The sequence below is a fragment of the Cervus canadensis genome, chromosome 9 (assembly GCF_019320065.1).
Source record: "Cervus canadensis isolate Bull #8, Minnesota chromosome 9, ASM1932006v1, whole genome shotgun sequence".
NCBI lineage: Eukaryota > Metazoa > Chordata > Mammalia > Artiodactyla > Cervidae > Cervus > Cervus canadensis.
The window spans coordinates 64,967,570-64,984,383 of NC_057394.1; the positions used below are offsets into that span (position 1 = coordinate 64,967,570).

A 16,814-nucleotide genomic window follows, 5' to 3' on the forward strand; every position below is an offset into this window, starting at 1 on the left:
CTTTATAAAAGGTGGCTTCCAACCTTGTGTTGGGATTTGCTCCTCAGCAGGAGATAGACCTGCCCAAAGCATTGTATTTTCCAGCAAGCCATGCAGTGCTATTGAGTGATTATGAAACTTAATTTGATGATGATCAGGGTGGTCTTTAAAATAGCACTTTGGGTAGTTTTTATCGTAAAATAACAATTTGTGGAAGACCATTAGCATGGAGCCTGGACTCTGAATCCCAGCTTTGCAACTTTTTTTTTTTTTTCCCCTAGTACTTTTATTGTTCCTTTTTCTTGCTAAAATTTCAATCTACCTGGAATTTATTTTGGTATGAGGAGTCAAGTTTGGCTATTTATTCTCTTTTAAATAATATCTGATGTTGGGGGTAAAATATTACATAATACAGAGTTGACCATTTTAACCATTGTTCGATATACCATTCAGTGGCGTGAAGTACATTCACAGCTTTGTAGCCGTGTGTTACAGGTCAAGTTATTTTACTTCTTTTTGCCTCAGTTTCTTTATCTGCTAGTAGGTATCCCTGTCTCTATCCCTATGTACTGTCCCTACATCCCCATTAAACGTTTCCCTTAAATTACATTTTTTGGAGGCTACTTGGTTTGCGGTGCGAATCAACCACACGCACACATCCACTCCCTTTAGATCTCACTCTCACCAGATCACCACCGTGTGTCAGGTGCGGTTCCCCGCGTTCTGCAGTATGTTCTCCTTAGTCATCTCTTGTGTACGCAGTGTCAGCAGTGTGTCTGCGTCTTTCTCAACCTCACAATCCCTCCCGGCCATCCTCTCCCCCGTGGTATCCACATTTTGGTTCTCTGGGTCTGTGTCTCTCTTTCTGCTTCACACATAAGATCATCTACACTATTTTTCTAGGTTCCACATACGTGTGTTGTTGTTTTCTTTCTGGCTTACTTCACTCTGTACAACAGTCTCTAGATCCATCCACATCCCTACAGATGACCCAGTTTTGTCCCTTTTTGTGGCTGAGTGATATTCCGTTATATATGCACCACATCTTCTTTCCATTCCCCTGTGGATGGACATTTAGGTTGCTTCCATGTCCTGGTTACTGTAAATAGCTCTGGTATGAACAGTGAGGTGCATGTATCTTTTTGAATTATGTTTTTTTTCTGTGAGGTTTTTATGAGATGATAAGTTCATAGAAAACACTTGATGTGCCTGGGAGACAGCAAGTGCTGCGTAATGATTAGTGGTCATGGTGACTTGTGGTAACTGGCAGGGTCTGAGTGTGCTGGTCGGAACTAGTGCCATATGTGTGGTGGACTTATACAAATGTTTAATGAGGCAGTTTTTGCTCACTGACTCAGTGTGAAGACTAGAGCATTCTCACTGCAAACGCTGGATAATTTTACATCATTTTAGTGTCCACTGTAGCATGGGACTAACGGGTAGTTTGAACTTCAGGAGGACAAAAGGATTTTCTCAGATCTGGATTTCAAATTGTTTGCAAAGCCATTAATAGTGAAAAGATAAAATCTATTTTGTCATCAAGTTTAAGGCATAATTCAAGAGAGTTAGAGAGGGTAGACGTCTGAATCTATTCCATGCACACTAGCTCTTTTCAGAACCTTTGATAAAAGCTCTTGCTTTAAAAATTAGATGTGAGCAACAATTGTTTGTTATGCCTGAACTCTAGATGAAGTAAATCATGTGACCAAAATGAGAGGAGAAAGAGAAGTCACAAGAAAATAAGTGTGTTGTTTGCATTTAAGTCTTTCAGAAACCATATATTGGAAAATAATATACCAGTTTAACATATTTAACATACTTTCTTAAATAGTGTAAACTGTATTTCTGTTATAGTTGCTAATAAGTGATCAGGTGAAACAGTTTCTGTTTTATTATCAACAAGCCTATTACTTATTAGTTCAGCAAGAAGCTTCCAGCTAGATCTGTAAAAAAGGATACAGAAACCATCTGAAACAAACTATTTCTAGACTTAAAAACTCCATGTTCTTACAATGGAATATACTATATTCAGACACCGTCACAAAAATGCCTTTCTTATCAGTGCTGCCCTAGCTAAATGTGAACTTTAAAAATTGGAAATCAGGCACTTTGTAGACAGTTCGTGCTTTGTTTTATATATTTTAGCATTAAGGAAAAAAATTGCCCAAGGAAGTGTTTCTGGAAGGAGTCAAACTTCTCAATTCCCTTGGTGTGTAGCCTACAGTATTTTTGTTGTTTTAGGAATTGATCGTGACTCTGAGTATAACTGAAAGGATACTCATTTCTAAAGCATGGATCCTGATTACTTCCTAAAAAGTGAGTGATAATATAGCAATTAGATGCTGTCATCATATTACACACGCTTGGTCACGGTGTCAGTACAAAACCATCATTATCACTGAACTGTGTAATAATTCGTAGTGGAAATAACACTGGATTTTGGTTTGGTAAGTCTGAGTTCCAGAATTCATCATGGCCCCTGAGCCATGGGACCAAGCCATTAGGTTTCAAGAAGCTGTGATGGGAAAGAGCAAGGCATTGGCTTTATGGAAGCAGCTGCTAGAAAGTCCTTTGCTAGCTCATTTTCTTTCCTCAGTTTTCATGTTTTTCCTAGGATGATGTCATATATGAACACCCCTTATTTACATGCTGATGTCTTCCAATCTACATTTTAACCAAGACCTGTATCATGGGCTCCAGACCCAAAATCTCATGGCCAGCAGACCACTCTACTTGCTTGCTCCATAGATAACATTAAATCAGTGTATCGAAAACTAAACTCATCAATGGCTCTCCTCTCCCACCATTGCCCACAAATCTAGTTTTTCCTCCCTGCATTCCTTTTCAAGTAGCATGCTTCCGGGCATTTCCCCAAGCCAGAGACCTCAAGATGCCCTCAGCTTTTCTTTCTCTCTACTTTTTATATTTAACAGATCACTAAGCTCTGCCAATTCTACCTCTTAAATTCTCCCTGATCCATTCCCTCGTGATGATGATGACGATGGTGATGTTCATTCTTCCATTGCAGATGACTTCACCTTACTCCGGGCCCTTCTCATTTCTCACCTGGATTTTTGTGTCCACTCTCTCTAACTGCTGTTTCCATGCATGCCTGCTGAGCATCAACCCCATGTACCAAAGCCGTGATGCCAGTGACAGTTCCTCAGCGAGCTACCCCATCCCTCCTTTCTTCACCTGGGCAGCACCTGTTAGTCTGGAGTGAATTATCCGTTCTGCCCCCAGTGGTCTCCCAGACACCATCCAGAGACTCAGCTTACAGGTCAATGCCTCTCTGAAGTCTTTCTCAGCCTGTGGTTAAATACCAATACTGATTTATTTAACCATACTGATAAATATAGATCTTGTGTATGTATTGTACATTTTCATTGTACGTTTTTCTTTGATTTCTCTTCTTCCCCTGTTGGACTCTATACTTGAGGTTATGAATTGAGTCCTAAGTTCATGTCGCTCTATACACTAGCTGCATAATGTGCCGAGCTTATAGAGACCTCCTACAAATGACAGATTGAGGGTGGATGGTCTTCCTTGCGGCGGGAAGGCTTAGGGAAGATGCCGTTTAGCCTTGGGACTGCCCCTACCTCCTGGCTCACCCCTGCCAGCATCTGGGACTTACTGCTGAGTAAGCTCACCTGTGGGGGCTTTCCTTGGCTCTCCTCGCTTAGATCCCTCACTTGTATTATGGGATCAGAGCTACAGATGATAAGTCAATACTGTTTTTTCGTTTCTAGACGACTTTTTTGATAGGCAAAGGTACTAAGGTCGGACATGACCAGAGGGACACAGGCAGTGTGCGCCTTCTCTCAGGCATCTGCTCGCACCGTGGCCGTCCCAGCCACCCCACTCTCAGCTCATGGCCAGCCTTCAAATCGCCCGGCACTTACTCTGCGTTTGTCTGGTTTGGCCACTTTCCCTCTCTCCTATTGACTGCTGCATACTGCACCTCTCCTAAAACCTTGAACATCTCCTGCTTCTTCCCTCCCGGCTGGGGTTGGCGGCAGTCGTTACGGGACTTCACTGGCTGCCCACCACCCCGTCCACTCAGATATCTGCGTCTGTGCCTCAGTCGGCTGCCTTCTCTCCTCTCCTGGAGAGGAACCGTCCATGTCCCCGTGGAAGGCTACCAGCTCTGCCTTCTGAAGATCACCCTCGTGAGCCCCACTGGGTTCCCTGCTGTCCCTGCCGTATGCCCCCCTTCTCCTACCTTAGCTCTCTTCTGTTCGCTGTTCATCCTGGAAAAGGTGCCTCCCCCGGATGTTCCCATGGCTTCCTGTCTTCATTCCTTCAGCTGTTCGCTCAGTCACTTTATTTGTGAATTCTTCCTGATCATCCTGTTCAAATTTGCAGTCCCCTGCCTCATACTTCCTTTTTCCTTATTCAACTTTATTGTTTTCTTTAGCATGAACCACCATCTAACATGCTATATATTATCCTTGCTAGTTTTGTGTAGATCACCCCTCTAGAATGTAAGCTCTAGAGGGCAGGAATTTTGCCAGTGTTCACTGCTGTTTGCCCACCATGCAGAACTATTCCTGGCACGGGTGCTCAAAAGTTATTTTTTGAGTGGTTCTGTCAAGAAGAAGCTTTCTGAAACAGAAAAGCACAATAAATTGTCTGTTTCCCTCTCTTAAAACTATAGGCTTCATCTGAAACTTCAAGGTTTTGTTTTATCCAAAAGATAACAAAGCTGAATTTAAAATTCCCCCAAACATTGTGTCTGTTTTTAAAGAAGGACATGAAAATAGCTTCTCTGAACATTTTTGTACACATAAAATGTCATTAGTGATTAAAAAAACCAGTATTTCTATTATGTATAAGAAGGTTAGTATGGATTTTCAAATGGACTGGTACATAAGATTGGCTTTCTTATAGAATATTGCATTTAAATATTATAGTAACTTTAGATTATCTGAATCATATCTACTTAAAAACATCACTGGTGATATCTTTAAGGTTTTTTTGGTCAAAAATAAAGTTTGTGGTAATGATTCCTTCTTTGACCTTGTAAGCAATATGGTGAAACTGGCTCACCACTTGTGGATAGCTTTTAAAATTTTGCTGCATTTGAGATTAATCACCATTGATATAATTGACACCATATGATACAAACTTTGAATTCTGTATGATTTCTGTTTTAAAGTGATGGCTATTACCCACACTCTACTTGATGTTTAACACAAGTATTTGGGGAACTTGAATAATGGATTATCTGGCTAGTGGACCTGTACTTTAGAATTAATAAAAGGAAAAATTCATTTCTTTATCTTAGAACTCTTTAAAAATGTACTAAATGGTGTTTTTTTTTTTCTTTTTATTGCCATTTAGAAAGTCTCTTGGAAGGTCAATAATTTTATCTTTGATAAAGATCTTACATGGTCTCATGCCTGAGATTATTTATAGCACTGTAAAAAATGATATTTGATTTGCCTCTAAAAGGGTTCCTTTTAATGAGAGACCAAATCAATAATATATGTGAAAGGGCTGGTAAACTATAAAAACATTCCATCCTCTCTACTTTTGGTGGGGGTAATGTTAACTTTCTTAATGTTTTTATTTGCTATTTTTAAAATTTACAGTAAAATAATCTGGGACTTCCCTGGCAGTCCAGTGGTTAAGACTGTGTGCTTCCAATGCAGGGGGCACAGGTGTGATCCCTGGTCGAGGAACTAAGATCCCAGAAGCTGTGTTGCATGGCCAAGAAAATATTAAATAATAATATCATCATCATCTAATTATTGGTGATTATGGTCATCTGACATTCACAACTGAGCACACACACACACAGACTCTTTTACCGTATATTTGATTTCTAAAGCTAACAAATGTAAAAATTCTGGAAAAAATTTATGATGAGGTCATTTTTATTATAAAGGGCTTTCTTTCCACCAAGTAACACTTCTTTTATGGTTGAAAGTTTTAATGTTTATGTAATCAAGTCACAACAGTGCATTGTTTCGTTCTTGGTAGTGAACCTGGAATGACTGTGAGTTCCAGCCAGGCTGAGGCCGTGGAGTTCACGGGGGGCTGCTCCGTGTTCCTCCCTGCTCCCTGCTCTGGTCACAGCAAGTCCAGTCCTTTCCTTTAACTCCACTGTAATCATGTGAGTTTGATCCATGAGGGCCCTTGGGACTCACCTTCTTTGCATCCCCATATTACTCATCTTGCAGCACTTGTCAGATCCCTTAATCACCAGTAACTAGTTTTCCTGCAGTTACCGTGTGACAGAGGCTGGCTGGTGAGTGATTGTCATCAGCCGCTCAGCTTTAGTCCAGCAGCAATCATGTGCTTTACCGAAGGGCCCCTTGAACTCCAGAACCTCCCAGGGAAAGTTCCAGAGATTCTGTTCTCCCCCTTGCCATTCCAGAGAACCCAAGGTCTCCTCACAGCACCTGAGCAACTGCCCTGACTCTGACCTGCCAGGGGCCTGGCCCACACTATCTCCAGCTCCCCAGAGCCCCTTGCTGTGTCTCCCTTGGGCTCCCCTGCACCCTGGGGGACCCCATTCCTGGGAAAGTCTGTGACTGTGTCTCTTCTCCTCATGTCTGCCTAGAGATTAACCATCAGGCTCTGTGTCTCTGTTCCTTTCTGCTCTGCGAGATTGTTAAAGCCGAAGCCATGCCCTAATTTATTTCTTTGCTGACCTGTCATCTGTTGAGTTCCAGGCACTGCAGTTCACTCTTCTTTCCAGCGTTTATGAGGTCCAGGTGTACCCAGCAGGTACAGTGGTTGGCACTGTGATGAGTGAGGGTATCTGTCTGTGTAGACCAATGGATCGAGCTAGAGGACACTGTTAGGTAAGGTGGCTGCCGAGTCAGTGGTACTTGGTCATCAGTCCCTGGGTTAGGAAGTTCCCCTGGGGGAGGACTTGGCAACCCACTCCAGTATTCTTGTCTGGAGTCCCATGGCCAGAGAAGACTGGCAGACTGTAGTCCCTGGGGTCCCAGAGTCGGACACGACTGAGCTCCCACGTGCTAATAGCATTTATAGTGTAGATGTGCTGTCTGTCCCTGTGAGAGTCCCCAGAGCTGTCCCTTTTACTTATGCTCCCACCTGGTAGGGTTAGTAATTTCTGTTATTCTGGGAAATTTCAGGTTCCAGGATAATGTTTGTATTTTGTGATCATTTTTAAAAGCGTTCATTTTTTAAAAATTGTAATAACAACATGTCACATGAAATTTACCCTGTTAACTGTGTTTAATTGTCCACTTCAGTGGCAGTAGGTACATCCACGGTGGTGTTTACCGTCACCATCATCCATCCACAGAGCTCTTTTCACCTTGCGAGACTGAAACTCTCTCCCTACCACACAATTCTGCCTTTCCCCAGCTTTTGGCAACCATCATTCTACTTTCTGTCTGAGTTTGACTCCTTTAGGAACCTTTTCTAAATGGAGTCATACAGTATTTGTCTTTTGGTGACTGGCTTATTTCACTTAGCATAATCTCAAGGATTACCCATGTGGTAGCATGGGGTAAACTTTCCTCCCTTTTAAAAGTTGAATACTGTTCCATTGTATGTATAGTCGCATTTTACTTTTCCATTCATCCCTTGGTGAAGATTTGAATTAATTCCAACTTTTGACTATTGCAAATAATGCTACTTAAAGCATTCATGTTTCATAAGAAAATTAGTGTTTTCCCTTTAAATTGGTATTTCTCATTTTAAAGATGAGCTGTTTTTATTATGTCTCAGAGCCAAAATTCTCTTAAAGGAAGTGGGAAATGATTCATTAGCTAAACAGAATCACTAGGGAATGGGTCATTTCACAGAAGCTGTAACCATTTAAGATGTTTTGTTTTGAGTAATTTTACATGAAAATATTTTAAAAAATAGACACTGCCCTGCTCTCTTGAACATTTTAAAGTTAGTTTAATTTTCAAGTGTGTTAACTAGTCCCAGATTATTCAACATTGAGAGTATTATTTTGGTGCTAAAACTACATTGTGCTCTAATATATAGAAGGGTTTTGACCATTACATTTATAATTTTTAAGTTTAAAATACTTAAATTTTAAAATGTGCATGTATATTTTACTCTTTGTTAATTTTTTTTTGTTGTTGTTGTTAGAAGCACACTTTCTTACGACTGCTTTTCTTTGTAGAATCTATTTGTTGCTTCTAAAACTCAGTGGTGCTAAAGAGGCATTAATATCATTTGTTAGAATTATGTTTAAGAGTAAACAGCCTCTGAGTGAGCCTTTTAGAGATAAAGTGAAATGATTATACTTTGGGACAGGAACCCTTCCCCCCACCGATTCTATCTATGGTGGTCTTTTACAATTTTATTTCATAATTTTTTTGGGCAATGCTTTGGATAGGAGAGGTACCATAAAGAAATTAATTTTTACTATCAACATTTCAACAATGCATTTGTTCTATAAAAGGCCGTGCATGTGTGCTGAGTCACTTCAGTCGTGTCTGACTCTTTGTGACCCCATGGACTATAGCCCACCGGGCTCCCCTGTCCATGGGGATTCTCCAGGCAAAAGTACTGGAGAGGGTTGCCATGCCCTCCTCCAGGGGATCTTCCCCAACCAGGGATCAAACCTGCATCTCTTATGTCTTCCGCATTGGCAGGTGGGTTCTTTACCCATTAGCACTGCTTGGGAAACCCTTGTATGTAATTACCTCTTCAGTATTCTGTGGGCTTAAATAGGTATCCACCGTTAATAAATTCACCAGACCAAGAGTCTGGATCTGTCATATTTTTTTTGGCATTTACCAAAACTAGCTTCTATTTCTTATTTCCTTCTTCTGCTTGGGAAGGGTAATGTTCAAACCAACTTACAAATTTTTCACTCATAATGCACCATTGTTTTTGTCTATTGTTTCATCTCTGATTTATTGTTATGAAGCGTTTGTACATATGGGGTACTTCTTGTGCTTGTCGGCTAGATTTTAAACTCCTTTCCAGCCCAGGCCATTTTTTCTTGCTAGAAATACTGTATTCGGAACCCAGCATTAGCTAACATACTGACAGAGACTATTCTTAGAGTCCCTCCCTCTGTGTGCATGCTGCCATGAGGATTTGCGTGTATCATCTCATTTAATCCTTCCAGTAACTCAGCGAAGCCAAAACTAGTACCATCCTCATGTTACAGGCGAAGAAACTGAGGCATAGAGAAATTAAGTAATCATTTCCAAGTGCACACAGTAAGTGGTGGAATCAGGGTTTGAGCTCAAGCTGTCTGACCTAAGAATCTCCTTTCCTGCTACCTTCATTCCATGAATATTTATTAAACTCTTACTGTATACCAGTGAACAATGCAAAGATCCCAGCCTTCACAGAACTTACATTCTGGTTGAGGAAGAGAGAAAGTGAACAACAAAAATACATGAATAAGTGGTATGCTATGTTAGAAGGCTATCCAAGCGCTAAGACAGAAAGGAAAATGTGGAATGGAGGAAGGGGAGGTAAGACAGACAGGCTGACGTTTTAAGCAGATAATCAGGGAAAACTTCATGGTTCATACGGAGGAATTGTTGAACAATTCTCTAGTGTTTTGACAAGATACTTTTTTTTTAATTGATCTCTTAGAGATGTAGCCTGAGACCTTGACTGACTCACTCAAAACTTCCATGAATCCGTTTACTAGTTCTGCCTGTTTAACCCTGGAGGTGACATGTGGTCTCATCTCCAGAGTCAAGGACGAGGCAGCCCATGGACTCTGCTTCACTGCCTGCAGCAGGTCTTACTCCAGAGCACTCCCAAGTGTGCAGGAGTCTGGGGAGTGGGCTGTGGGTGCTGAATCGTGGGGCCGGGTGGGGTGTCTGTGCTGGAGTGGGGAGGGAGGCGTGATTAGACCCCTGGGACATTGTGCACTGGTTCTTTAGAGAAGGATATAGCTGAGATTCTTCTAGAGAGACCCCTGCCTGCCTAGGGGAGAATGGATACAGATTGTCCAGACAGGGCAAGTGGCCCCAGACTATCCTTCCATCCAAGGATTGTCTCTGAACTGTGGACCCAGCGAGGGGCTGAGCAAGAGGGTGAAGATGGCCTGGCCCAGAGGGTCCCTTCAGTATTAGGAAGACAGTGGGCCCCGTATGCTTGTCTGTGGGTCAGGGAGTTAGATTGATGTGTGAAGGACACACACTCCCCCAGTTGTTGAGGCATCATGATAGGTGCTAATGTGCCAGAATTAAACTTCCCTTCCCGTTGCTTGTGTTCAGTCTGTCAGCCGTGCCCGACTCCTTGCGACCCCCATGGACTGTAACCCGCCAGGCTCCTCTGCCCCTGGCATTTTCCAGGCAAGAATTCTGGAGTGGGTTGCCCACTCCCTTCTCCAGGGGATCATCCCAACCCAGGGATCAAACTCATGTCTCTTGCGTCTCCTGCATTGGCAGGCAGATTCTTTACCACTAGCGCCGCCTGGGAAGAAGCCATGCTCACGTATTTACTCTCCAGCTTAAAAGATGGATCATTTGGTTTTTCTGGACGTGGGCATGATTGGACTCCAACAGGCCTTTCCTTCAGACCAGAAAGCACAGACGTTGCAAATGAGGTTCCCAGCTGTCCTGGTCTGTCAGCCTTCTGCTCGTGGCCGTGGTGGCTGATAACTCAGGATGTTGTTGTTGGAGGGGTGCGGCCGGCGTGTGTGGGGGGGCCATCCAGCCCCTCCCAAGGCAGCACTTTTCTTTTTTTATACAAAAACAACACCGTGCCTCCGAGGGTGCTGACTGCACACCAGATTCCATTGACTGTTTTCCTACGCTCCTCTGCTTATTTTTATTCATTCGGCTACTTTATTTTAGGGTTTCGCAGAGCTTGTTTTGGCCAGGGCGAAACTTATTGTTTTATTTCTGGCTGCCCTGCTCTGATGTGAACGCTTCAATTAAGAAGCGGACGCGGGGAGGACATGGTTCTGGGGTTCCGGTTTGCTGCCCCGGCTGTTTGCCCAGAGCTGCAGTCGACCCCGCTCCCCAGGGCAAGGCGAGGCCCCTGGGCCGGTTTCCAGCAAGGATGGGCTGAATCCGGCTCGCGATGGGCAACCAGGCCCTGATGACACAGGCTCATCTCACTGGAGAAGATATTAGGACCTGGTCAAAGACCACTTACTGCTAGTCCAGAGCTTTGACATCACTTCATGCCTCCTCACCAGGTATCAGAAATGAATTTCTTTTTTTAAAGAAAAAAATGGATCTGTTTTTATTATTATTTTTAAAATTAGAGATTCCCCACAAGAACAACTGACCTTCCCTAACTGCAGTCCTGCGAGGCTGAATCAGCGATGTTTGAGAACCGGCCTTTGGTGTCCTGCCCGCTGGTGTAGTTCTTGCCTCTGCTACTTACTAGCTCTGTGTCCTGAGGCAAATTACATAACCTCTCTGGGCCTCAGTATCCACACGCAGTGGGGAGTGATCACCGCACTTGCTTTCCTAGGTGATGGTGAAGACTCAACAAGGGAAAAAAACCTGATTTTCTGTGATCATAGCCAACTGATGATATGTAAAACTCCATTGCAGATCGGATTTTTGTTGCTCCAATCGTATCTGGAGCTAGTTGAGCTGGAATCAAGCTGAATTGGTGCGGTTTTCTTTCCCAAGACTGTTGTCTAAATCAGACTCTTCCCAGACCAACTGCTTGCCCCTAGGAGAGCGCCACCTGTTGGTGGGCCTTGGTTTAGCTAGGAAGCTGAGAAGGTGGAGCACCTGGTTTCCCTCCGGATTGTTGTTCAGTCGTTCAGTTGTGTCTGACTCTTTGCGACCCCATGGACTGTAGCACGCCAGGCTTCCCTGTCCTTCACCATCTCCCGGAGCTTGCTCAAACTCATGTCCATCGACTCAGTGATGCCATCCAACCATCTCATCCTCTGTCGTCGCCTCTGCCTTCAATCTTTCCGTGAAAGTGAAAAGTGAAGTCACTCAGTCATGTCCGACTCTTTGCAACCCCATGGACTGTGGCCTACCATGTTCCTCCAACCATGGGATTTTCCAGGCAAGAGTACTGGAGTAGGTTGCCATTTCCTTCTCTAGAGGATCTTCCCAACACAGGGATCGAACCTGGGTCTCCCACATTGTAGTCAGGTGCTTTACCCTCTGAGCCACCTGGGAAGTCTTTCCTAGAGTCAGGGTCTTTTCTAATGGGTCGGCTCTTTGCATCAGGTCGCCAGAGTATTGGAGCTTCAGCTTCAGCATCAGTCCTTCCAATGAATATTCAGAGTTGATTTCCTTTGGGATGGACTGGTTTGATCTCCTTGCAGTCCAAGGGACTCTCAAAAGTCTTCTCCAACTCCACAGTTCAAAAGCATCAGTTCTTCGGTGCTCAGCTTTCTTTATGGTCCAGCTCTCACATCCATACATGACTACTGGAAAAACTATAGCTTTGACTAGACGGACCTTTGTTGGAAAAGTAATGTCTCTGCTTTTTATTACGCTGTCTAGGTTTTTTATAGCTTGTCTTCCAAGGAGCAAGTGTCTTTTAATTTCATGGCTGCAGTCACCATCTTCAGTGATTTTGGAACCCAAGAAAATAAAGTCTGAAAATAAAGGGATAGTGGAGATCAGCTAGCCATCCAGGGATGCCCGAATCACACCCTGATACTTCTGGCCATGGACCCCAGGCTTCAGGATTTTTAAAAGCCTTCTAAGTGATCCCAGTATACTAACGTGGTTGAAAAATACTAGGAAGATTTCTATTTAGGAAAAGATTTCGTAAGTGGCTTCATTCATAGCTCCATGTATTTATAACAGAGTTAGAGCAGCACACAAGAAAAATAAACACAGATTCTTCATCCCTGTTTATCTCGAGTTTAAGAACTGACATATTTCTGTCATTCAGAACTTACTGGACTTCTCACAGCGCCTGATTCATTTGCCCAAGGTGGTTTGGGTTGTATTTCAAAATAAAGATACAAATTGCGTTCTTAACACTTGCCTGTTACCTGTGAAGTCTTATTCTTCCCGTCTGTCTGTAATTATTACTACAACTGCCCGACTCCTGGTTAGTTTCTCTCTGCCTCCAGCAAGGATCTGCCCTGTAAGAGTCCCAGTTAGAGACATGCACGTCTGTGTGGGCACCCTGAACTGTCTGCTCACGACTTTAATTACAGCTAAATCCTAGATTTCTTTCTCTTCTTCCTTCTTGTGTGTTTTGTTTTTGTTTGTTTGGTTTTGGTTCTTTGTTTTGTTTTTAAAGAGGGATCAGACCATATTTTATTTCTTTGCTTTCAGCTGAGAGGAAAATTTTTTAACAAATTTGTATGACATTTTCCCCCATTGTTTATAATCGGATTACCTACTCTGGATTATCAAAGTCAAAATGTCTTAATCCAGACTGACTTTCCCAGCCTTTCTGGGCATCTTTCCCATGGTGAGTTAGTGGGTGCCCAAGGGTACAAAATAATGTCTTCAGGAGCCTCGGTAAATCATAGGAAAGCAAACCTGTTTCTTTTTTTTTGTTGTTGTTCCTCTTTCTTCCAATAAGAAAGTTAGTTGAGAATTAGATGATATTCAGACCCAAGTAGGAAAAAGTAAGTGATGTATTTGAAAACTCATTCTAAACTCTTCAGTGAAACAGAGTATTTATGTAAGATTAGGATAATTGGCAATTTAAGCCAGTTTCTACTTACCGAGTTTCCTTTAACCACTTCTGGAATTTAGTCCATCAGATGACATTGTTTTCAGTACTTTCTTTTTTGAACGTAATGTTTCTAACTTTCTTGTCCTCTGGGTTTTTACACAGAACATGTTGACTTGATTTTTACTGTATTTTGGACAAATAAAAATGCAGTGAAGATTTAATGGCCATATCTTCCTAATAATCTAGCTGTGGGATACATGATCTGGCCATTACTCCAAGGAGAAAGGGTGGGCCCTTGTGGGGAACTCGGTCAGCCTTGGAGTTAGACATACTTAGGTGTGAATATGGTTACTGATTCCTGTGGCTTTGGGCAAGTCACAGAAGCTTTCCGAGCCTAGTTTCCTCATCTGTAGGTTGGTGGTGCTCCTTGCATTGGTGTAAATGAGTTACTAGACTCAAAGCTCCAGATATGGTGTCTGGCTCAGTGGGAGTGCTCAAGGGGTGATAACAAATCCGCCCGGATTTTACCTCTTTATATCTTTTTTTTTTTTTAAGCCCAATTAGAACCTTTTACCTTATGGTTGAGGGCTTGCCTCCTTTTATCTATCAAATTATGAACTTTAAAAAAAGTAGTCCTCTGTGTTTTTCTTTTCTGCAGAAGCCATGTACTTAGTAAATGTTGATGAATCCATCAATAATTTATCATCTGGATAGTGAATCTAAACAAATAGGAAAGGAAAACTTGTGGTTTTTCTGTATTTCAGTTTTGTTTTAATTTAAGCTAGGCAACTTTTTCTCTATAGGGATTGAAAGAGTCTAAGCTCCGTGGAGGTTTTGTTATTTCTTCCCTATTAATGCAGAAACTGGAACCCAGACCCAGGATGATAAGGGCATGTTACATAGGTAAATTCTCACTAACTCAGTGGACACGGAGGTCTGTTCATTTGGTCTGTTCATTGTAGGCTGGGCATTCATGTGCCCACTGTCAACACCTTATAACTTTATTTATAATCAATAATACTCTCAAAAGAAAGAATTGGAAAAATCCAGAATAGCTCAGTTAAAGGATTAGGGTGACCCTGTAGGCCAGATCCTGGACAGCTAATAGTTTTGCATGTGACTTTCCTATTGAAACTCTCAGAGACCTTAAAAGATGTTTATTGTAATGTGAATCATAGGAGAAAGGAAGGAAAGAAGTTAAGAGATGATCATATACTATTTCATGTTTCAGTCTTTATTTGATGACATGTTTAATTTAGAAAATACTTATATTTCTAGAATGAATCCCACTTGATCCTAGTATGTTACTCTTTTTAGGTAAGTCTTTAATTTTGTTGACTCATTTTAAATTTAGATTCACACATATATTTAGAAAGGAGATTCATATGTAGTTTCCTTGTTGTGTACTTTTTTGTTAGATGATGGTATCAATATCATGTTACTATTTAAATAAGAATTTGAAAACTTTCCTTCCTATCACATGGTTTGAAATGGTTTAAATACGATCAGAGTTGTCCCTTAAAATTTTCCCAGATTTCTTCCTCTGAAGGCATCTAACCTGCTTTTGTTTATTTATGTGTTTGTCTACTGGAAGGTCAGTTGGGGAGGTAGATTTTTGTTTTGTGTTTCATGAGTACACACACCATGTAGTGAGATTCCTTCAGTAAATCTGAAATATTACTGAACATCTTCAGTTCATACTGATTAAGTCCTGCCTAACTAAGGGCGAGGTGATTTGTTGTTGCTGAGTTACTGTTTTCAAGAGTGGCAGCTCTTTTTTGTATTCAGTGCTCTATGGCGTTTTACAGTCGTGTACACCACTCCTAGATTTGGACGTTAAGGACGATTCCGTATTTTTATTGTCGAGATGGTGATACTGTCAATTGTATGTTTATATTACTGTGTAGACCATTATTACTCTTTATTTAAAAATTTTCTTTATTCATTTATTTATTTGGCTTCATGGAGTCTTAGTTCAGCATGTAAACTCTTAGTTGCGGCATGTGGGATCTCGTTCGCTGACCAGGGCTGGAACCCGGGCCCCCCTGCATTGGGAGCGCAGAGTCTCAGCTAGGGGACCACCAGAGAAGTCCCCGTTGTTACCGTCTTTGGCCAAGGGAGCCAGTTTTACTGCAGATCATGTAGCAGACACGGCATCCATCCTTAACAGACAAGAGAGTTATCTTTCTAGTACATTGTAGGTACTCAGTAATTCTAGTGAATGAAATATTTGTTTAGAATCTACTATGTGTTTGTTTGGAAAAGGTATAAAAGACATGTTCTGAGAGACAATATGTTATGAATGCAAAATTGAATTAAATAGTTTAAATATTAAGGCAAACATGTGTATTCAGATATATTAAAGGATTTGATTTACATACTCATCTGGGTGAGAAACCATTTTCAGATGGAGAAAAAAGTAAATATTGATTCAGTTACCCTATACCTGGCCTGAATTTACAAACTGATGTAGAGATCTAAAACTGTTTAAGTAGTATTTTTGTTTTTCCATATGAATTGGGCTATAATGCTAGAAATGGGAATCACAACTTTGTAGTAACAGTGGTACAAAAAATAATGTTGATCTAAATTTAGATTATAATATTTATTTTAAAATGTGTTAAAGAAAAGGTATTGATAGTTGAAAAGATTGTGTTGGATTATGTTGAAGATTGACAAAATATTCTTTCCTTTTCTCTTAGATTTATCTAAAAACAGACTGGTTGAAGTTCCAATGGAATTGTGCCATTTTGTATCACTGGAAATTCTTAATCTGTATCATAATTGTATCAGAGTCATTCCGGAGGCCATCATTAATCTACAGATGCTGACTTACTTAAACTTAAGGTAGGTTGACACCTTTTAGGTAATCAAATTTAATTAAAAAAAAAAAAAAAGATTGCTTGCATCTCTGTCAGTTTTTTTTCTCTCTGATCTTTTCTGATCACACTTTGAAATAAATCACATGAAGATTATTGAAGATATCTCTTTTATAATACGCTTGCAGTGCCGTTAATATTGTTTTTGGTGCTCGGCTTCTCAGTGTCAATAGGGCAAGATGTTTTGGCTTCTTAAGATAATTGATGCAGGATCATTTATACTTTTTGTCTGTTTGATACTTGGAAGGTTGTTGGTCTATTTTCTTCAGATATTGACGTAGATTTTGGAGGAGGAGGAGGGCTGAAGGAAGTGAGAAAGGATTGATGGTTGAGGCAAATTAGGGCCTTCCTGGTTTTGGAGGTTATTGGAACCACGGGGATTTGCCACCCAGAATTGAATGAACCTGTTCACCGTAGGTC

At 41.4% G+C, this 16,814-nt stretch overlaps 1 protein-coding gene across 3 annotated transcripts in view; it reads left to right on the plus strand.

Annotated features, from left to right (window-relative positions):
• LRCH1 (leucine rich repeats and calponin homology domain containing 1) overlaps nucleotides 1-16,814 on the plus strand; it is a 210,725-nt gene that overhangs the window by 88,318 nt on the left and 105,593 nt on the right. For all 3 annotated transcript variants that reach the window (XM_043478199.1, XM_043478197.1, XM_043478198.1), the window contains exon 2: nucleotides 16,218-16,362. In XM_043478199.1, the coding sequence (XP_043334134.1) occupies nucleotides 16,218-16,362 (145 nt within the window). The remainder of the gene's footprint in view (nucleotides 1-16,217; nucleotides 16,363-16,814) is intronic.